General features: G+C 37.3%; 1 protein-coding gene across 1 annotated transcript in view; it reads left to right on the forward strand.

Moving 5' to 3' along the window:
* Positions 1-11,111: 11,111 nt before the first annotated feature.
* Positions 11,112-23,375, forward strand: part of UbcE2H (ubiquitin conjugating enzyme E2H) — a 29,170-nt gene continuing 16,906 nt past the window's right edge. The window contains exons 1-3 of the mRNA XM_083116999.1: positions 11,112-11,276; positions 18,898-18,974; positions 23,192-23,359. Of these exons, the coding sequence (XP_082973125.1) occupies positions 11,224-11,276; positions 18,898-18,974; positions 23,192-23,359 (298 nt within the window). The 5' untranslated portion in view covers positions 11,112-11,223. The remainder of the gene's footprint in view (positions 11,277-18,897; positions 18,975-23,191; positions 23,360-23,375) is intronic.

Raw genomic sequence — 23,375 nt, forward strand, 5'->3', positions numbered from 1 at the left:
GATATCATTCCGTTGGACTTAACGTCGAGTATTCGTATCGATAGATAAAAAGTGTGCCAATACAAAAATATTTATTTATTTATTTACTTATTTATTTGCCATCTACAGATAAAAGATATATCCAATTACAGAAGCATTAATATATGTAACATAAATAAAGTAAAGTAAAAGGAAAGTGATCCCCTGTGCTTTGCACTACGCCTGAAGGCGTATAGGGGCTGTGGGGTTTCTTGATCTGGGCCGAGCTGGGGGTGATGTGATCAGCACCACGCCCCTGGCCGCTTTACCCTCAGAGTTTCCTCCAGGTATCTACTTTATACGACGCTGGGTGGGCGCCGGAGCCGCTTGAACAGGTTGAAAAAGTCCCGGTTCTCCCCGGCCGAGGATCGAACCCGGGTCAGACGAACATAAATAATGTAAATATGAATATAAGTGAACTTAAAAGGCATGCATACATATTACATAGAAATAACTATAACATAAATATACTTATATAATGTAGAGTAAAAATATATAAAAAAATATCCATAAATCCACAACCAATATTATCATTAGAGAACATATTCTAAAACCACATTTCTCATGAATACATATGTAGATTAGATTTGCACAAAATAAATATAAACCATAATAGGATAGAAACAGTAATGAAATAAATGTATACACATATTAATGGACATATATCCATAAGCTCATCTACATATATATATTTACATTTTACATGCAGACACATATTTATATGAATATAGGCACACATTTACAATAAAATGGCGTAAGGAAATAATCATCCTTTTGTGAAAGTATCTCTGTCAAGTGTTGCTTTTATAGCATTTTTATATTCCAAAATGTTGAGATTAAAATCAATATTTGGATTTGTGGATTTTATTCTATTACACATGCTACTCATTCTAATTAAAAGGTGATTGTTTGACATGACGATAAAAGAAAGGAACAAGGATATGGCATTACATTACACATATCACAACAGCATTCACCTCGAGTAATTTGGGAATCCACAGAAAATCCTCAGAGAGCATGGATAGTCAGGGGACTTGAACCTGCGACCTCCCGAATGCTCACGAACGCGGTAAACCAGCTCCTGAATACAGTACATGTCTTGATATACTAGGGCAGGGACCCCTTGATTACAAGGCGACGTCGTTATCACTACACCATCGAGGAGGTCCGCCATCAAAATATTAGAATTGTTTTATTGGTATTATAATTTGATACCTATGACATCCCCCCCTTGAAGTTTGATCTCCCCCCCTGGAGGAAAGCGACTGGATTCAACGCTGGGCAGAAGTGACAAAGGCCATGGACTATTAAAATTTCTTAATACGTTTTGTGTTAGTAGCAGGTCCGTGCCCAGAATTTTTTGAGGGGGGGCAAGCCCGAAATCAATAGGTATCTATGTATGTATAATTGTCATGAAATATATGTCAATTATTTAATAATTAAATAATATCATTAAACATATAAAGAAATTAATTTGCTACATTTATAAACTAGCAAATTACGTATTTCCTTCAACAGGTTCAAAAATGTCAAGATATTAGAAGATAGGTGAAATGTTTTTAATAAGTGTTAAATTTTATTTAATTTTTGCTTTATGTTTCTATAATGGTGTAAATCTGTTAATGGTCTCTCAGAAGAAAATATTTCCTTATTAGAGCTGAAGCTAGAGATTTCAGCGTCCAGGATGGAGAATAGATTTTCTCACCCCTTGTGTTTCTATAATGGTGTAAATCTGTTAATGGTCTCTCAGAAGAAAATATTTCCTTATTAGAGCTGAAGCTAGAGATTTCAGCGTCCAGGATGGAGAATAGATTTTCTCACCCCTTGCACCGAATTTGCACACTCCCTGCATAGATATGGATGGAATATTTAGACATTGAAGAAATATTACGTATCTACTATTTTACGTTGAATTTGAATTTAAAATTTTGGGTGCTTCAGAACTTAGGCTATTTTGAACCCGTCACTTTATACGGGGTCAAGCCCCTTACCAGAACTATAAAATAACATAACTGTAATGTCGTGTCCTAACTAAAATATTAAAATATTCTGACCGGTTTAAAGCTGAGGCTGTTAAGAGGCACTCGGCACACTTAAGGACGAAACACAGGACAACACACAGAATTATAGTGACCATAGGGTCAGTCGCCAGAGCCTCGTTCGTCTGCAAAATGCAGTCCGGGTGTACTACTTGGAAGTGAGGTTGACAATTAGGTGTACTACGTGGAAGGTCACCCCTTACACCCCTCTCTTATGTTGAATCCGACGAAAAGGAAAATCAGCATTCACGAAATGTGGCTAATATACTGTCGTATCCCACCTCATCTTCATTCAAGCAGTGTGTGGCATTGTTCAGATCTGCAAATTCGATTGCAAATTGAATATCTGATATGCTATGGACAGCAGCGCCGAATTGTCAAAATTATTGGGGGGCCTCTGATCACTGAAATAAATGAATGAATGACTCATTCCCTCTTTTTTTTAAAAAAAAAATATGAAAATTACGTCTTCGTATAGCAGTTTTTAAGCAGCTATTATATTCCTCATGCAAATGAAATGTAACATGAAAAACGTTTAGAAAATATTTCAAACTCTTTATGTCTTTTGTGTCTGCTCATTTGTTTTTTAGATAACAATTAACATTTTTATTGAAAAGTATGTATTCCCATTAAGGGGCAGTCCAACCTAACAGTTTTATGCCGGCCTCGGTAGCCAACTGTGTGATGTCGACCTCCGTGGCGGAGTAGTTATCACAGCGCGCTACAACGCCAGGGGTTCCGGGTTCGAGTCCCGGGTAAGGCATGGGTATTTGTGATTGTCCAGATGATAAGAAACTGAGAAACTGTAATAATTGAAAAGTGTAAAAGTGAGAAAAAGTGTGAATGGTGGGGGATACCTCTGTGTAGGGGGTATTTCCTTAAAAAAAAAAAAAAAAACTGTGTTGGGTGGTCGACTCAACTCGCTTTGATCCGGAGGTCTCGGGTTCGAGTCCTGGCGAGGGCATGGGTGTGTTTTAATGTCCGTAACAGACCTGTGAAGAAAGGACATGTGACGGGTGCAAATAACCTTAGTGTTGACGTACCCATAAAAATAACCAATATTTACAATATTTAACAGTTTTATTTAATTATTTACGTAAATGCTAACACAAATCGCAGGAAAATAGTTTTACTTTTTTGTTCTTGCTACAATATTTTACTTTTTAAATTAAATTTTGCAATAATAAAAAAACACATAGCATGTACACTAAGATATAAAGTGGCATACACAACAAAAAAATATGAACATGATTTCAAAATAAAGCAAAATATGCTCTACGCACAGGGTTATATTTTTATGAACTCATTAACGAGCAGTCTCAAGCACAGTTTGATGTATGTGGAGTACCGCTAAGCTGCTTAGTCTCCTCTGCCCCATTGTAGATCTCATATATGTCTTCAGTCGGCGAAGAGCTGAATGACCTTTCGGCTGTGGCTGTTGTCACTGGCACAGTGCGGAGGAGCATCACGAATTTGGCAACTTCAGGCAGATGCTCCTGGAGGGTGCTCTCTTACAAAAGAAACTTCCTTATGTCACGCATGGTAGTTAGAACCATTTTCTTCTGTTTGGCGATATCACCAAGCATGGACAGGTGTAAGAGAGCCTATCGGCATCCAAATCTTGGCGATAGAATTCTCGCGTTTGCTAAAAGTTTGTTGTGCAACTGTTCACAGCTGAGATGCATTCTTTCTCTACGGCTGTTAGTTTTTGTAGTCCTGTAGATTCATTCTTTGTTTAACACATGATTTTACTGTGTCACAGACATCAGTGTATATTGCTTTATAATACTCTTTTGGTGTGTAGAACTTGTGAGGTTTGGCAGCATCAGGGTTTAGCGGTCTCAGCCCACCAAAGTTGATGGTTTAGCCTTTAGTACGCCGCGCGGTCTGACGAAAGTAAGCCCAGTGTCGCCGAGGCTTTGAGCGCGAAATTTGAATTCATATACATAATGGAGAAAAATCGTAATAACTCTGGCACTATGGGACCAATATACTTCGGATAACTTTCGTTTTGCAGGTAATACATCGGTGCATGCAACCATGTAAAATTTGGATGCCCCAACCGCGGGGGGGGGGGGGGGGGGTTACGGGCGGGGGCTGCATCCCCCGAATTTCAATGAAAAAAAAACATAAAAATGAGGAGTTTGCCCCCTCTTCTCCAGCTACTTTGGGGAGAAACCCGGAACTTTTGATTTTTTTTAAAGAATGGACCTTCCGCAACAGAATAAAGCTTGATTCATGTTCGTGGGTGCAATACAATTTGAATAATAAGGCAAAAGGTAAAACTCTAGCGAATGTTAGCCAATTTGCATTAGGAAACGATTGTGCAACGATTGTGCGTTAGGGAAATCGATGAGCTGTTATATGATACGAACAGTTTTTCCTAACAGAGGAGTGAAAGGAGCCTTTGCAATCGTTTGTTTTGTCTCTACTTCTGTCCACTTTGTCTCTTAGACTCACGCTTCTGGCACCTCTGGCTATCGTCAAGCTTCATTGCATTTCTAACATAGACGTGACAGAAAGCTGACACCGCCAAACCTCTTCCAATACACCCTCTCCTTGACCCCCCCCCCTGCCATTACTTTCGGCTGGATCACCAGGTCTAAACACAAAGAAGAATGTGTGCCTTATCAGTACTAAATCACAGCGTTGGAAGCTTGAAGGAAAACAGCACCGTAAATACCAAGCATTCATTGTGTCTGTCAAGAGCCAACACGTGACATATTCCGAGAAAGGAGGGGGGATTTGGAATTTCCGTAAACACATGTTCCCGAACCGAACTGTCAGTGTTTCAACCTCAATATACAAATATAAGTGTGGCAAACCCTCGATAATTGTATCTAAAGCTGTTTGTTGCATATATGCAACCGCGGTTGACAGGGACATACTTTTTTTGTTGCACATATGCAACGGCGGGGGACTAAAGGCTAACATTTCAAATGTGTATTTAAAGTTAAGTTTATGTGGCACAATTCAGAGTTAACTTTACAAGAGAAGCAAAATAATACATTAGATTGTCTTATGCAGAATTATTTAGGGTGCTCTGCTACCACATCGTTAACATTGGGGAGGGGGGCTCGAGCCCCCCCAATCCCCATGGAGTCGGCGGCTATGACAATGAACAATGTTTCACGTAACGTCTGTGGGGGAGGGGATAAAGAGATCTTGAAACATTAGAGTCCTATTAAATGAACATGTAATTGTTATGTTTTATTTATATATTCATATACTTTGAGTTACCCGAAGGAAAAAGCGAGAAATGGAGGAGAGATAAGAGGTCTGACTAATTTCTGTGTTCCAGGGATATTTGGGTTCAGTTTCCTTATACATTGGTATCTTTGTCTCAGAACCTGGGGTGACAATCCCCTTCGCAGCTACGGCCTCGTTCCTTACTACTCCAATTTCGTATAATTTAAAAATCTTTTGTATGACCATAGTAGTTCGTTTTAACCCCATCTATTACCAGTTCTAGAGAGAGAGAGAGAGAGAGAGAGAGATAATAATAATAATAATAATATCGGCAGGGCCCGAAACAAAGGAAAGCCCTGGGGCCCAAATTGTATACCCCCCCCCCCTTCCCGTGTGTGATGGTATCGACCAATCGAGGGTTATTTATTACATTGGGATCATACGCCTTGAATGACAGTACGAAGAAGATTTATGCATACTACTACTTATAATAATAGTATGCATAAAATATTTACTTTACTTTTCCTCAACTGGACCTAACATATTTTTTTTGTTATTCAATAAATATTCAATTTTTAAATTTGTTGACATTAATTTCCTTGCCAGGACAATTGTTTTATGCGAATGTTGGCGATCTTATTTACACGTAAACTAGATGATGAATATTTGCTGTTACATCGCTATTTTTATAGGTCCTTTTACTATTCATGTAATAATAACAATAACAATATTAATTAATTTAACATGACTCCCGTACCGTGGCCGTGCGGTCAAAGAGGTCATGCTTTGGGCTCCGGCTACGGGACGAGCGCAGGTTCGAGTCTTTTGGGGAAAGCTAACAACCTTTCTCCTGAGATTTCGGCCAGTGTATGAGACCGGTGGCCACCCACCATTGTGAGGAAATTAGAGAGCTACGAATGAGTAGCGTAACCCGGTCACGGAAACCTACAACGACAACTGGGGGTTCGTCGTGCTGACCACGTCACCCCGTAACTGGTTGAATCATCTCCCCCCATGGCATGTAGGTAGTAGAGATCTGCGTGGGCGGACATGACTCACTCTGTAATCCGGGATCCGCTCAATCGCTGTGGCAGTTCTCGGGACCCATGTCTCCATGTGCCGCGCAGCTTGGATAAAATCGGGCTAGCGTCATCGCACTACGGTTGCTTGCGGGCGGGAGCAGCGAGTCACGTCCGCGCTGGAGCGGGGATTCGCAGTTCATCCGGGACTTTAAGCGGGCAGACGGTACGCTACACAGCCATGGTTATTCTTGGCACAGCGCTAAAACAATCATTTGATGATAACTGAGGAGACGGTTCAGAATTCTCAATGAAACATACATAGTAGATTCAGCGTTAAAAACCATGTGTTTGACATGATTATTTCAAACTCTGTTCCAGTACAAAATAAATTACAAGCGTAAGTAGCAGGATACACAAAGGACCCAGAAGAATCATTGATTTTAAGGTTTGCGAAATGGCGTAGTTGTGTCGACCTCCGTGGCGAAGTGGTTAGCAGAGCGCGCTACAACGCCAGGGGTTCTGGGTTCGAGTCCCGGATAAGGCATGGGTATTTGTGTTCGTCCAGTTGATAAGAAACAAAGAAAAATGTAAGAATTGAAAAGTGTAAAAGTGAGAAAAAGAGTGAATGGTGGGAGATACCTCCGTGTAGGGGGTAATTCCTTTTTTAAAAAATAAAAAAAAATAGTGGTTAAGGCAGGTGCTTACGTTAGTGAGGGTCTTACGTTCGATCCCCACTTGAGGCAACTTTATTTTCAAAACTTTTTTAATGTCTCGTTGCATTTCTATAGTTAATTAGAACGTATTGGTAAATTGAATAAAAGAAAATATAACTAATTTACCATTCTTATGAATTCGGGTGTTATGAGTCTTAGCAATGGCTTAAAAAGATTGTGTGGTTGTAAGATGGATGTTTAATTACGAATTTGCCGACATGCGTGGCAGAGTGGCTAGCACAGCGTGCTACGATGCTAGGGATTCCAAGTTTGAATTCCGTCCTGGGCATAGGTGTTCCTTGTGAGTGTCGCTTCATCAGTTACCATATCATCACTCATACTCATCGTCGCGATTAGCCAAAAGTGGCTAAATTAAAAATCAAAATAAATTGCGTATTTATGAAAGAAGAAAATAATACGGTTTTTCGTTTTCTTATATATATATATATATATATATTTAAATATATATAAATTGTGACGCCTTTGAAGTATTTATTACAAAATGTAAAAGGGGAATATTTTGTTTCGTAGGTTTGAGGTTGTCGGTAATTCGATCAATATTGAGCTGTCTTGTTTAAAACCACAAGATAAAAGAGACTCTGAATTGGTTGCTAATAAACAGGAAGTTAGAGTTGAAATTTCACTTGGTTTAGGACCACGCTATAACCCTAGTAGAGACTTGTCCTGTTAAATTTGAATCCTACCATAAGAACTTAAATCGAATGAGAAAGGGAGGCGAGCGATACTACGATCCAACTTTTAGGAAATTAATTTTCTGATATGAAAAAGTGCTTTCAAATGGGCACTCCAAACTATTTAGTACAGGCTAAGAATGCTTCCTATGCCCTTCGTATCCAATTATATCTGACCTAGATTTGTGGTTAACTATTAAAACATGGTTACCAGTACTGGACTATGTTCCCTGTTGTTTGAAATTAATAAACGGGAAGTCACTCGACTCGACACTCGTTCACATTTAACGTTTTCGACATTTCTCCTGAGCAGCCTTTTCATGCAGTGACATTGATAATTCGAATAATGTATTATCAGTTTTAACAATATTTACCTGTAACAGATTCGCAATGTGTATAATAAGTGTTCCTGTATTCCCTGTCCGCCCCTGCTTCCTACGCCCATGCTCGCAGTGCAGTAGACAGCGACGGTCATCGGTTGCCCGCCCGCTGTCTTAACATGCTGGGTACTGATACCAGAAAGCTTTCTCTTCAGATGGGCGAGTCGGGTTGATTCCCGACAACAGCTGCGCAGTGCGGAGTGGGCGGGTATTTCTTACCATTAGGCCGGGCGGGTCGTGGGCGGGCAATGGATCACATTTGCAGACCTCAGACCCTGGTCCTCACGGGCTGTTGTGCCACGGGTTATTATTAGGGCTGAACCGATACCACTTTCAACCGATACTCTCACCGATACCGATGCTTGAAAATTGCAATAATAAAAATTTGTTCAAAATATTGATCACTATTGGTGTGTAAATAATCTAGTCCAATTTTATGCAATAATTTACCAAGAAATTTGTTTTAGAATATTCAAGATTTACATCAGAACATCAAAATAGATGTTATGTAATCACAAGATAAGTTTTTCGTGCAAAGTTGCTGCAAAATAAAAATAAAGTTTGAATTTTTCATAATTTAAAGGATAATTACACTCCGCGAAAATGTCGCGTGTCGTTTTTGCGGACTCTGTGAAGGACCAAAATGTCGAGAAAGTATCGGCTGGTATCGGTAAATGAATTCCAACCGATACATCGACATAGATATCGGCTCAGTCCCAGTTATAATTATTTTTATTATTTATTTACATATATTATTAATTTACATTTAATATTATGAATAATATATATTATATTAACTTAATAATTATAAACATTTATGTTATTATTACTATTGTTGTTGTAACATTATTATTATTAATATTATTATTAGGCCTGACAAATTCCTACCGATGCCGATACCAAGACTTGTATAATTCCAGTATAAAATAACAAAGGCTAGTTATTGAGTCATACTAACGTAACGGCCCGAAATAATAATAATAATAATGGTTTATAATTAATAATTAAGTTAATATATAGGTCTAGTTGTAATAATATGTAAATTTATTAATGTTGTTATTGAATATTTTTTTAAATCGTTTGTTATTTCAACTAATATTATTGTAATTATATCACCGACACTACAATTAGACAATAAAGACGTTAATTGAACTTGAAACATCAATATTCTTAAATGCACCATAACTTGTTGACGTCACACTTCCAACTCGCTAGATTTTTGTGATTTGATTTGCTTTATTTTACATCGCTTTTTGTGCCACTTTTGGCTAATTTCCGAAGAGGGGGATGAGTGATGAAATTGACGAATGGACACTCACAAATATCCATGCCCAGGCCAGGATTCGAACCCGGGACCCCTAGCGTCGTAGCGCGATGTGCTAACCACTCCGCCAATGGGGCCGGCCCAACTCGCTAGAGAAAGTGAATGGACCCACTTGAATATTATCACCTAACGACGAGCTGGCTTGATAACAAAAGAAGAAGGCGAATCAATAACAACATGGTAACAGTAAGTAAATCCAAGAATAGTTTTTGGTTTGGATTTTTTTTTCTTTTTCTGGCGTTACCCGAAAATACGGGAATATTTTACGTGCAGAAACTTTCGCGTGTCTTGTCCAACGTTAATTCTGTATATGCTTTTGTTTTAGTGGATTGTGATTTAAAATGCTATAAGAACTTTTATTTTCGCCTATTCAGTCATGAAATGACACAACTAAGTAAATATATATAATTATGTACATTTTGGTAAATTCACATAATATAGTAGATACATGGGATTATAAAACTTTGTCTAACTTTGAGAACCGTGTTGTGTTTCAAAGCAGCAAACTTTGGAGAGTTAAATAGTGTTTCATGTTTCCGACACAGGGAGTAGCGGCAGGGAAGTGTTCCATTAACAAATGGAACACGTGTATATTTTTCTAAAACGTGTGTTAAAACAAATTTACACCTGTGCACCATGCTGCAAAATGTGCGATGAGGTGTGGGAGATATTTTTTTTTGTTGTTTATTAATTTACTTCGCTTTTCTGTCACTTTTGGCTAATCGCAAAGATGAGGATGAATGATGAAGAGACGCTCACAAAGAAAACCCATGTTCAGGCCGGGATTCGAAACGGGACCCCTGACGTCATAGCGTGCTGTGCTAACCACTCCGCCATGGGGAATGGGGTGATCAGAATTTATTTATTTAGTAACTATTCACTTACTTTAGCTGGTTCCAAGTCACTTTTGCTACTAGGTACTACCACCATATTCGACTCTCTGGGGAGAGGGGAGTTGGACGAGAGAAGGAGGTGGTTATGATCCCCATTAAGCCCCCTCCAATCTGGCATGTCAATACTTGCGTATGTGGGTAACTTTAAGGAGTTGAATAACTTACGGAGCATTATTTGTTTTGGTGCAGTCGGGTGAATGAAACGAAATGAAAGAATAAATTCTTATAGCTGTACAAAATTCTGTGTACACAACGGGGGATTCAAGGAAATGTCATTTACGTTGTTCCCGAATACATATTTCCACTCTTTTATTCTTTATTGCATGGAACGTTATATGTCATGAGAAGCCATGCTCGCTTTGTTTACTACCTACCAGCTGATTTAGGTCACGTGACTAGGATTCGGGCTGCTCCTTCCCTGTATTTTCTCGTGAAGTTCTTTTTTTGTGTGGATTTTTCTGAAATAAATGATTATACTTATCATCTTTTGTGCTTATAAATGCAACTAATTGACATGTCAAGACTTAGAGTTAGTGACGTATAATGCATAAGTGAAGAAAGTTACCAAATATTGGAGGTGGAGCTTAAATAATCCACATAACTAAAACAAATTTCTGGCCAAAATGGTAAGTGAAAACATATGAGATAAAGTGGATCATTCGGCATATTTTCGCGAGAAAAATCCTATTTTTACTTTTAAAACTACTATATATGTAAGTAGAACGAAATTATTTAAATAAACTGTTGTTTTTTGTGCTATATAAATAAAATATAAGAGGATAATTTATTAACATGTACTGTTTTATCCCACTTAGGAGCCAACACTTCTATAGGTTATGACGTCATGAAGTAACATCTCCAATCGCCATTGTGTTGGAGGAAGGGAAAGAACGTAGCTGTGTTGAGTTAGTAGAAAATTTTCAAGGGTTTATACCCTTTAGAGGATAACAACAATGTCCTCTCCAAGTGCAGGAAAGCGACGAATGGACACGGATGTTATAAAACTGTATCCTTATTTTAAATATGTTCGGGGAGATGTTAAAACTATGAATTGTTTGTGCAGCTGTAGGCCAACTGTTTGGCCTTCTGCTTCGACCCAGGGATTGTGTACGAACTATTTTCTTTATATGTTCTGTGAAATATCGGGCAAAGGTTTTAATATTTTTTAGCTGTAATATATTAACAGAAAAAGGGTAATGACAGCTGTGTTGTGCACGCAGGATGACGTTAAATGCAGCAAGTCTTGTAAGTAAAATTTATAAGAGATAGTAATTTGGCCTTGGAGATGCACCGTCGATGTTTGTGTGAAAAACTGGAACATAATATATATATTCGAAGTTTAGCTTTCTGTTTAATATATAACTTTATTATTACAATGTACGCTATTTAAGCAAGTTTTGTTTTGCTAAGGATGTGTACAGAATTAACTGTTGTGGTTAGTGTGTCAGCCCGTAGTTACGATGCCTAAGCAATCAGCTGTTATTTATAGAGAATATAAATACAGGCATTCAGCTTTGTGATGTAAATGTTTACCTTTGTGGGACGTGAAGTATTTTAGCGTAGCTTATAAATTGAAAGTAATAACATTTGTGTGCACAGTATATTTTTACATCTGAATGTAGTACAAGGAATGAAGCGAAATCTGAAATGAGAGGAAATGACACAGAAGTCACAATCTGTCATTGTATTTCCCTTGCACTTGAAATGTGGATGCAAAGTTGTCTCGCTTTTCCTCTTTCAACTATTCCGCCCAGAAAATGCAGAAAGTGCATTGTCAGTGAATGCAGGGGAGAAATAAATGGTGAAATTAATGTGATATTGGTTATCCTTGCACATGAACAAAGTATCAGTGAGGGAAGTGGTCTCATTGTCATCTGTCAGAGAGGCTGATTTATGTGGTGCAAACTTGGTTCATGGCTCAAGTTCCAATTGTGAAATTTCGATGTCATTATTTTACATTACACACAAATTTTCAGTGTTAGTATAATTCATTCATGGTTTTCTAAATACTTACTGGTCTTCATACGGAACGATTATTCTGGTATATACTTGTACAAGTACGTTGTGTAGGTGAGGTTTAGTCCTCATAATGTTTTGATGATGCTCCTACATGCATACAGTGTTAGTTTTTTTTATATAGTTTTTGAGTAGGTTGGGATTATTAGGTTTGATGCCTTTTGTATTTCAAGTTTTTTCTTCAACTCCAACATGTTTTCCATGTGAAGCAAATAAAAAGGCTTCACATAACAGTGACTTCCGAGTGTGGTCACTTGCATAAGCTATTATTCACAACAAAATTTCTCAAAAGATGATTGATTTGCATTTTTAATCCATGCAAATTTGTTTTTCCAACCTTCTAATTTATTTACAGGCTCCCTAAATGCATTCTCATCCTCCATGACAACTTGTCAAAATCATTGCTCGTTTAGAACTTACATGCAGTGTACTATGGATTTCTCCATGGTTTCCCTATTCTTTTGGCATGTTATGAAATTAGTGGATGAATGAAATGCATTTTTTATTGTAGAGGATTTTTTACTACATGGCAAACCTTTGTCATCGAAGAGTTACCAGATTATGGAGCAAAACAAGGTGAATTGCAATAATTTTTTATGTATGACACATCTTTAAATGCTTTAATTTGGACTTCAGCATATTGTTAATATTTATCATATACTATAGTACAAGCAAATAGATCCCTGGTGCATGATTGTAGCAGTATTCAATTTATTATGAAGGCCAGAAGGGAATTCTCGTGATATTTTTTTTCATGCATAGCTCTGGTGCTCACCTAGCCATCAACGCATGTGCTGGACAATTGCAGAGTTGGCAGTAACAGTGCCAAACACAGAAACTCCACTAGCCAACATCATGAATACATGGATACTTGCCTCCACATGCTGCACATCTCTCAAATTAGGTTAAGTTATTCAATACCATCATTATACATGTGATATTTCTGCATGCATTGAATTCTACGTATGTTTAGAAGTGCGTACTAATGGACGTTACTCTGCGTTTTGTGCATTTCTTGTTTTTTTTTTGTATGTATACTCCCATAGGAGTGTTTTCCAGTAGAAAGCAGCCATTTTTGGACTGATGCTGAGGGCAATGGTGACTACTGCAATTTGCAACATGGTTTTGTGTGGTGCAAAGTGATACGTTTGTTCTTGTGTAGTACATAATTAATGTAAGCTTGCATTTCCTGGTACTTACAGCCCACTTTAATTTTTTATGTGAAATGTTGCTTCAGATCGTAATCACATTCCTATCTGCTTACGTGAGTAGGTTAGGCAGATCATGTTTAGAACTCTTTAGGATTATAATTATGCTTCCACATGCATGTGAAGTTTCTCTCTATATGTATTGGGTAGGTTAATATTGTAAGGTTTTTTCATAATGTTTACTGCTTGTCTCCTTCATGTGTATACACCACCATCCATGAGAAACTAAAGGCAACAGTGGTAACTTAGAGTTTGATCTCTTGTGCAACCTACTTTTCATGACATGTAGTTGCATAAATAGGTAGTACCATTAATATGTGGTATGATTACTCAAATTTGCATACTATGTCACATATTACTGATCTGACTTTCTGTTGCTGCTCTTAAGGACATAGATATTACCTGAGCTTAAGATTGTTCATATTATGATGGGTGGATGCAACATTTTACATGCATGTTTCTTATCAGTATGATGTGTCTGAGGGAATGGTTGGCAATTTGTAAATTTTATTTTAAGACTGAAAAATGAAATTAATATAAGCAGTGAGAAATTATTTCATTAAATAGATGCATATATTTTATTCATAAATTGAAATCTGCATAGACAATCTGTTGAATAGATGTAATTTTTCCATAATTGAAGCTCTACCAGACATTCGTATTGAAGTACAGTAGTTCTACATTTAAGAAATCACAGCACTATTGTAATAATCACTACATTTTATCTTACATTTCACCACCTTAGAGTCGGTAATTTCAGGAAAATGGTTTTATTTCAATTTTTTGCTGTGTTAAAAGCTGAATGAGACTTTACCGTTGAACAGGTGAGTTAATTATGGTTTTCAGAAGGATATGCGTAATCATACATGCGATCACATTGGATTTGTGTTGCCTTATTGGCCAAGTCAGGTTCTGTTCCTGATGTGTCATCATTCATCTTCATCACAATTAGCCAAAAATGGGAGAGTAGCAACTTAAAGAAGTACAATTACATTTCAAGGAATGAATATTTGTGTACACTATTGGTCAGATGAAGTGGCACTCAGCAATTATGGTGGCATCTTTTTTAGGAATAGAGGAACTTGCTTTTGTTTCCAAGCTGAGAGATACCAGATAATTTGGAATACTATTTTTTTTTAGATAGTTCAGATGTGACATGGGTGACAAAGCATAATATAATATGTAATGTATGTTTAAAATGTAAGTGCAAAACAGCACACAACTATAAATTTTATACACTCGTTAAGTTTGAGTTTTCAAATTACATATATTACAAGTATTAAAGTTATACACACAACCATATTGAAGATTTGTGTGCCAATGTCACGGGATATATTTAATCAGCGGGATAAACCAACTTTTCAGTTAGGAATTTCAGATTGTGTGTGTATGCCACAAGATGTTATGGATTTGTACTATTTAGTTTGTTTTGTAATTAAAATTGCAGTCCTCTTATTTCTAATTAAAATTGTATTTGACAAGGGTGTAATCCTTTTATGCAGTGATTTGCTAACTGGAGCTGGATATAGAGATTATGGAAAGAACCACCAACATGTGCCTACACTTGGAATCATCAATAAGACTGTGGGAGGGCCAAAACATCATGTGTGTGTGTGTAATACTGAGAGGGGGTGGGGGAGGTATGTACTGATGAATTCATTAACACGCACATATATTAAAAAATGACCTGATTAGTGATGATTGGCCAGGTCTGCTTATTAGTGTGGTAAATTGGTGTAATTTTGCACTGCACTAGACAATTATTTAGCCAGAGAATGTTTTAATTTTTTTTTTTATTAAAAGGAGAAAATTTATGGTGCACGTTTTTGCACCTTGTTCTGAGAATTTTTTTGCGTGTAATAGAGTTTGAAACCTTATTAAATTACAAGTTAATTTTATGGTTCCACTTCTGTTCTGTGTAAATGCGGCACCTTCATTTGGTGTTTTGTGCCACTTAATAATAGTTGAAGTAGAACAATACTCGGTAAGGGTTCCAGATATTTAACGATTTTTCACAAATTTTATAGGAGTATTAGGAAGTGCTTGAAAATACTGAAAAAGATTGTAGGAGTAAGTTCGAAACTTGGAGAAGTTGTCATAATTACCAGAAAAATTGTGATTTGAAATTTAGCTTATGCGAGTAATCATTTTCGGTTTCCAGTCAACTCAGCCTTGAGTTTTTTTTTTTATTTTCATGTAAGGCTTGAACGGGGTGCTCGAGACCAAATATTATGTGATCAGGTGTTTGAAGCAATTAAGGACATTATTTTAATGCTAAGAGACCTAAACCTTCCCATCTTTTCTAACAACGAAAGGATTTAGAGATATTTTATTAATGCCAGGAGCACTGAACCTGACCTGCCTAACAACGGAAGAATTTTGTAATGAAATAACACCTTCAGACACCACACATGTGAAGTACATGGCAGCAGCAGTACATATCCAAGAGAATCATATAGGAATGTATGCAAGGGAAAAGACATTCTCTAGAAAAAGTGCAGTAAGTAACCACTTACTCTGAAGTATGTGTTAACAGACCTAATTAGAATTCAAACAATGTAGAAGAAAATGCCTGGGCGGTATCAGTTCGTTATATTGGAGACACTTTAAAATCAGATAGTTTGTTTTGTATGGTTCGTACTTACCAATTGTGTATTGCGGAACATATTTGAAGGTGCCATTAAGGTTTTCACACGATTAGAAACATTTTTTACACTAAAATAAGCCATTTCTCGAAGTGTTACGGAACGCATGTCATGGTGCGAGCCCCACAAACCATTCACGCATAGCCCCAAAAACCATTTGGGATCGTATAACCATCCACGAATAGCACCAAAAACCATTCCCGGATAACCCCACGGACCATTCACAGAAGGTTAGTTTACGTTCAGTTAGTCAAACAGTTAAAAAATGGCGTGGTTACATTTTCGCTTAAATTGAAGCAATGGGAATTGATTTCCGGCTGAAATAGATTGAAAGATGAAAGAAAATACCTCAAAGAACTTCGACAATGCTACAGAAACTGATTTCCGTAAGTAGTTTCTCCTGGAAATTTGAAGAAAAGTGTATCCGATGTAACTTACTGCCTGGACTATATGGTAAATAATATGAATTTTTTCTCCATGATATAGTCTATCATTGATAAAAACCTCTAATCTACAAATTATTCTCTGTTGTAAATTGCCATAATTAATATCCCTAAAACAACAAAGATTTATAGTTGTGTATGCTATGAAGGATGGTGTCAACATAGAGGGCTGTTTGGTGCTTTCAGCACAGATATGTTGGATATTATGTGCAAATGGCTCTGAAAGGTGTCCAGATATTTTTACTAATGTTATACTGTAATGCATCAAAAAATTTCATTTAGTATAGTGCTGGTTGAACCATCTGTGCTTAAAGTTTCATGTCCAACTTAACCACCATTTTGCATTCAATATCTGCCTAATGTTGATTGGCACTTCAAGTCCCGTGTAGCATAAGTGGTGGTTGGGGTTCTGCCTAACGCATTGAGTGGCAGATAAATATTGAAACAAAGTACACATTGCAGTTGACATGGTGAAGTATCGGTCAGCTGTTGTAAATTGCAAAAGTTTGCTGCATGTTTTGTATTACAATAATGACAGCGGAAAGGCGAAATTGTTAATTACTCCAGGAACAACAATAAATAAAGAAACATCTACAAACATAGGTTTTAAAAAAATAATATTAGGTGGTCCTTTACTTCTGTATTCTGAAAATGTTATGTATTAGCAGTTTCACTGTAATTTCGTAAGTAAGATTTGAGTGCATGCTGGTACACACACGTAAGTAACTTGCAAAATTGTATTAGGATGGCATTTCAGATAAGTGAATGTGTGCTTGCTATAACAAATTTCCTCAACAAAACAACATGATACATGAAATGTACATCATGCATAACTTGCTTGTCCGCAATCCTAAATTGTAATCTTGACAATTAAAACTTGTGTAATATTATTACGAGTCACTTTTGTTGCTATTGTTTGGAATGTTACATTGCAAAAAAACTAGTAATGTGTTGTTTCTGAAGATTATGTGGTAAGAAAGAAAGTGCGCATAATTTTTAGCATTACCCTTACTGTTGATGCTTTTGTACAAGGAACAATTTTCGAATGGTGGTGTGTTTTGTACAAACACACTTAACAATAATATTCTTGCAAGCAACTAGGGCCTCCCTGATGGAGCAGTGGTCATGTCGTTGCCTTGTAATCAAGGGGTCCCGGGTTGATACCCGGTGGAAGCACAAGTGGTTCGGATTACACTTTAAACTGTAGGTTCAATATAACCGAGTAACCAATATAGTCACAAATGTTACAAGATCCAGTCCCGATTAGCCATACTGTGCATAAAGTACGTAAAATACCAAATCAATCAATCTTCCCAGCAACTACATACCTGATGGTGCATAAGATGTAAATACCAATCTTTAGAGAAACATATATTTAAATATGTCAGATTTTGTATTTTAACTTCCATAACTCCCCCCACCCCATACAAAAATGGTATACTGTTAACAAGTATTCTTGTGGTGTTGACACATGTACGAGGCATAATTTCCTAATGGTTTTGTTCCTAACCTACCTTATCATGCATGGGGTTGCATAACACGCAAATATCAAAGGTTTTTCATTCTTTACAGGAATTATATTAAATGTAATATATTTTAATTATATTATGTGAGATTTTGTATTTTAACTTTATAACTGGCAAAAAAAGACAGTACGCTTTGACAGTATCCTTACAGCATTGATATGTATGTGCAAGGAACAATTTCCGAATCTTGTTACTACGAAACAAATAAATACACCATTTTAATAACCTTGCACGAAACTGTATGAAATGTCAAGGGGTTCTTCACAAGTGTCCCTTTATCAAATGCATCATATCACCAATCATTCTCACCTTCATGATTAGCCAAAAATGGTAGAAAACCAAGTAAAGTAAATAAATCAAAACTAAAGCCTGCTACTTCTTGGTGTCTTCATGCAGGGATTGAATCCAGGACTGCACAAATCAAAGGTGAGAGCGCTAGCCATTTAGTTACAATGGAAGCCGTGGGTACTGGTAAAAAGTGGTGGTAGTGGACCAATAAGTTAGCACTTAGTATAAAGTGCTAATGAGTATTATGGGTAGCGCAATTGCTTGTGGTTCAGCTCATTAATATCTAGCCACTTTTTTTTCCTGGAATCTACATAGTTGTATGTAATTTTAATTATTATTTTATTATCAACTGCATGCCAAATATGTTCTTAGATTCTGTAACAATGCTGTTACCTTTTTAATTTTGAGGAGTGTTTGATATTATTTGTATTATCAATAGAACTGTGTTAAAATCTTGGTTTCAGCAAAGTTGAAAAGTACTTTCCTTAACTTCAACCTTAGCATTGAAAGCAAACATGAAGTAACCATATTAGGAGGATTAAATGAATTTTGTGTCAAATTCTACGGCCCACGTGGAAGTAAGTATAATCATATGCAAGGTTGATATGTGTGTAAATTGTCAGTGTTATGTTTGTTCTAAAATGTATGAAACTACTTACTTACAGTAAATTAAGCTACTGAAATGTACACAGTGGAAACCCAATTTTAAATTTTATCTTCCTGCATTTTGTCACGTTGGTCAACCAAAAGACGTAAAATTGACGTTCCACTGTAATCAATTATCTGCATCTTTTTCAGGATTCTCTAAGTATTGGCTAACTTAACTGAAAAAATGTGTTATAACTGATGCTAAGAATTAAAAATTTGCATGTATTATATATTAAGAGATGGAATCGGTGTGCAATGATTGTCACCTTCTTACATATCAGTTTATGTTGTAACATTAGAGCCATAATTTTGAAATATCCAATGTTTCAAAAATAGCGTACTTGCTTCACAATTCTGTAATTTCATTACAGTAGCTGGCTTTTGAACAGGGGCACTTATTGGCTTAACATTACTCAAAACTGTATTTGTGTAATACAATGTGATTCATTGAAGTGTAGACAGTCAAGTCTGTGTTTGAGCTATCGGCAAGCTGGGTGCTTACTGCCGTTTCTCGATATCATAGTGTGTTAATGAAGCAAATGCACAACAGTTTCCGTAAAAGTAATTTACTTACCAGACTTGTAAAGGAAATTGTTCAAACTACGAGGGTGGTTTGAAAAGTTCTCAGAATTACCACCAGATGTCAGTGCTAGGACAACGAGGTTCCCGCATAGTAATAGCCCATCCTTTATTGATAAACACGTGGCGCGTCAGTGTTCTGGGTAGAGATCTGTGGTGCGGACGTCACTTTGTAGTTGTTCCCGTGCAGTGCTTTGTGAAGATGGAAAGAATCGAGATTCGAGCGGTGATTAAGTACTTCGTAAATAAAGGTATGAAAGCAAAGGAAATTCATGCCGATTTTCTGAACACACTGGGGGACTCTGCTCCTTCATATTCAACTGTTGCAAAGTAGACAAACTAGTTTAAATTTGGTCGGGACAGCTTAGAAGATAATCCACGTAGTGGCTGCCCAAAATGTGCTACTACCCCAGAAATTATTGAAAAAGTGCATAAATTGGTCATGGAGGATCGCCAACTGAAAGGGCGTGAAATTGCTGAAGCTATAGGAATGTCATCCGAACGGTCGTATCACATTTTAACAGTTGAATTGGTTATGAGAAAATTATCTGCAAGATGGGTGCCGCGACTTTTAACACAGGACCATAAACGCATCAGAGTGGACATTTCCGAACAATGTTTGACTCGTTTTAAGAGAAACCAAACAGATTTTTTGCGCCGGTTTGTGACGACAGATGAAACGTGGGTCTACTACTATACCCCAGAGACAAAACAACAGTCAAAGCAGTGGAAACATGTTGATTCACCACCACCAAAGAAAGCAAAGGCAATACGGTCGGCCGGAAAGGTAATGGCGTCAGTGTTTTGGGATGCGAAAGGAATTCTGTTGATCAATTATCTTCCCACTGGTCAAACAATTACGGGACAATACTACGCTAATCTCCTCAACCAACTAAAGCATAAGTTACATGAAAAGAGGCCAGGTTTGGCAAGAAAGAAAATCATCTTGCATCAGGACAATGCGCGCCCTCACACAAGTGTCGTTGCCATGGCAAAAATTCATGAACTTGGTTACGAATTGTTGCCACATCCGCCTTATTCGCCTGATTTGGCTCCCTCAGACTTCCGTCTTTTCCCCAAACTCAAAAGTTTCCTCGGTGGACGGAGATTCTCTTCAAAGGAAGAACTAATAGCCGAAGTTGACACGTATTTCACAGGCCTGGAGGAATCTAATTTTCGAGATGGGATCAAGGCATTGGAACATCGCTGGACCAAGTGCATTAGTGTACAGGGAGACTACATTGAAAAATAAAAAAATAATCACTGTTGTAAGTCGTTTCTTTCTATTCCATTCCGAAAACTTTTAAAACCACCCTCGTAGCTATGGAAATTTGCAAGCTTGATTCACGGACAGTCTTCAGTGCCAACATATGGCTGCGAGTGTATTGCTTGCTAATAGTGCAAACACCGACATGGTGGTATACACTTCGATGGATCACTGTGTACCACGTGCCTTGGTTTTGACTTATAATCAGTCAATGCTTTAACTTGGTAGTTACATGTTCTATCTACGACATCTGACAATACCTTCTCAGAATAAAATAGAATATGGATCTGGTGCACTATCAGCATTAAAGCAGTGTGCACAAGATGGCTATTAGAGTTCCAGTGTGTTCCATTCTGAGTTGAACTCTTGTGTGTATTCTGTGTGCATTATGATGATGTAAGAGCTTTGTTTACATCTAAAATGAGAACTGTAAATCAAAACCAGTAGCTTCACTAGTATTAACAAAAGTAACAACAGCATCTATTATAATAAACTGTTTATGAATAACATTCTCTGGCAATTTTTAGTCTTGGATTGCATGAGTGTTTGGAACATTTGTAAGTGTTCATAATAATGACTTCTCACTCTCTTTTAATCTCTCAGAATTTTACTTATCAAAGCAGGTAATGTTTATTGGATATTTGCTTGAGCTGCAGGAATTGGATGGCGGACTAAATTCCAGGGTAGGTAAACTATTCCACTGCATTTCCATTAATCTTACCTTATTTTCGTGAAGGTTTTTGGTACAACGGAGGATTTTCCAACTTTAGTTATATTTGCCGTTCCAGATTACGATTTGCCTGTCAGCAAGAAACTGAGATCTATGAGCTTTTATGTAGGCATGTTATGGAAAATTGCCTATGGTTCTCTTAAATTTGTATGCCAGCCCTCATGGTCAAGCAGTTAATGTGACATCCTGTTATATCAAATTTATGGATAAGATATGAATGCTTATATATGGGATTCTGTTGTCATGGTCCATGTAGAAGTAAAAGCAAAGGAGAATAATTGGATTGCTCAACACCTTTGCAGCCACTTAACCATATCCAGTCTTAAGTATTCTGTCTCTATAGTGTGAGGGCTTTCCCGATTGCACCCTTGCCGTCATCTTGTCCCAGGTTCAATACTTGGTGGATGCACGGATCTCACATTGAACTGCAGGTCCAGTCCCAATCAGCTTATCTGTACATAAAAAAAAAAACACACTCAAAAAACTTTCTTGAAATAAACGGTGATTTGTAAATAAAGTGAATTTAGAAATTGAAATTGTACAAATTCTTTAATATGTAAGGAAGAGGTGTACACCATCATGCAGTTATTTGCATTATTCCTGCTAGGTACAGTCACGGACACTGCTGGGTTGTAATGAATACATTGACTTTCAATGGAATTGTTACAACCCGGCAGTGTCCATGACTGTACAAGCACCTCACTATTACTGTCTGGTTCCTCTCTGATAAGGACCCCAGACCATGCCATTTGATCTGAAACTTCGCACAATGGCAGTAATGCCAGTGAGTTTTATGTTTATGTAGGTGAGTTTATGCCCCACAGGTAAGGCATGGACTTGATAAGGAACTGCATTATATATGGAACCCTGTCCAAGTGAGGACTTAGTTGTATGTTTTTAGGGGGTCTAGGTTAAGACTTACAATGCAGGAAACTATGAAATCTTGGAACAATAAATTATGTTAATAGTAAAGGCATATTCCCTGTGCCATGAAGGTGCATTTAGGAGATGTGTGGGTAGGGCCCCACATATTCTAGATCTCGGTCATATTGGAGGTGATGTGATAAGCACCATGCTTCAGCTTTACCCCTCAGGTACCCATTGATTTGAGGCTGGGTGAGCCTCAGAGTGGCTTTACACAAGAACAAGGCTGGAAAAATTCCAACCTTAGATCACCCACCATTGGAATCGAACCTGGGTCTCCTGTGTGTCAGTCAAGATGCCACCGTGGCTCAAATATTTAAAAGTTCACTATTTAACTTTCAAATATTATTCAGTCAAGGTTTATTATGGGGTCAGAATAGATACCAATATCGATGTGCTGATAGTGTCAGTATCAGTGCTAGAGGTGTATTGTAAATTGTTGAATTGTGAAATTATTAGCTGGAATCTACAAGAGTAGTGAATGATATCAACACAAAATAGCATCAGCTTGGCTACTAAAAATATATGTGTAATGCACATCACATTGGATACACACACAGAAACCTAAATGGTTCTATTTTCGGTACTTTGTCTGATGGTGATTTGTAGTGTTTAGTTTACATGACGGTTTATCTGTTTATTTACAGCACCTTATGAAGGAGGGATTTGGAAAGTGCGTGTTCATTTGCCTGAGCATTACCCTTTCAAATCACCATCCATTGGGTTTATGAACAAGGTCTATCACCCTAATATAGACGAAGTGTCGGGTACAGTTTGCTTAGATGTAATCAACCAAGCATGGACAGCATTGTATGGTAAGCTTCTTATTTC

Source organism: Lepisma saccharinum, chromosome 2 (assembly GCF_977018435.1).
Source record: "Lepisma saccharinum chromosome 2, izLepSacc3.1, whole genome shotgun sequence".
In the NCBI taxonomy this organism is placed as follows: domain Eukaryota; kingdom Metazoa; phylum Arthropoda; class Insecta; order Zygentoma; family Lepismatidae; genus Lepisma; species Lepisma saccharinum.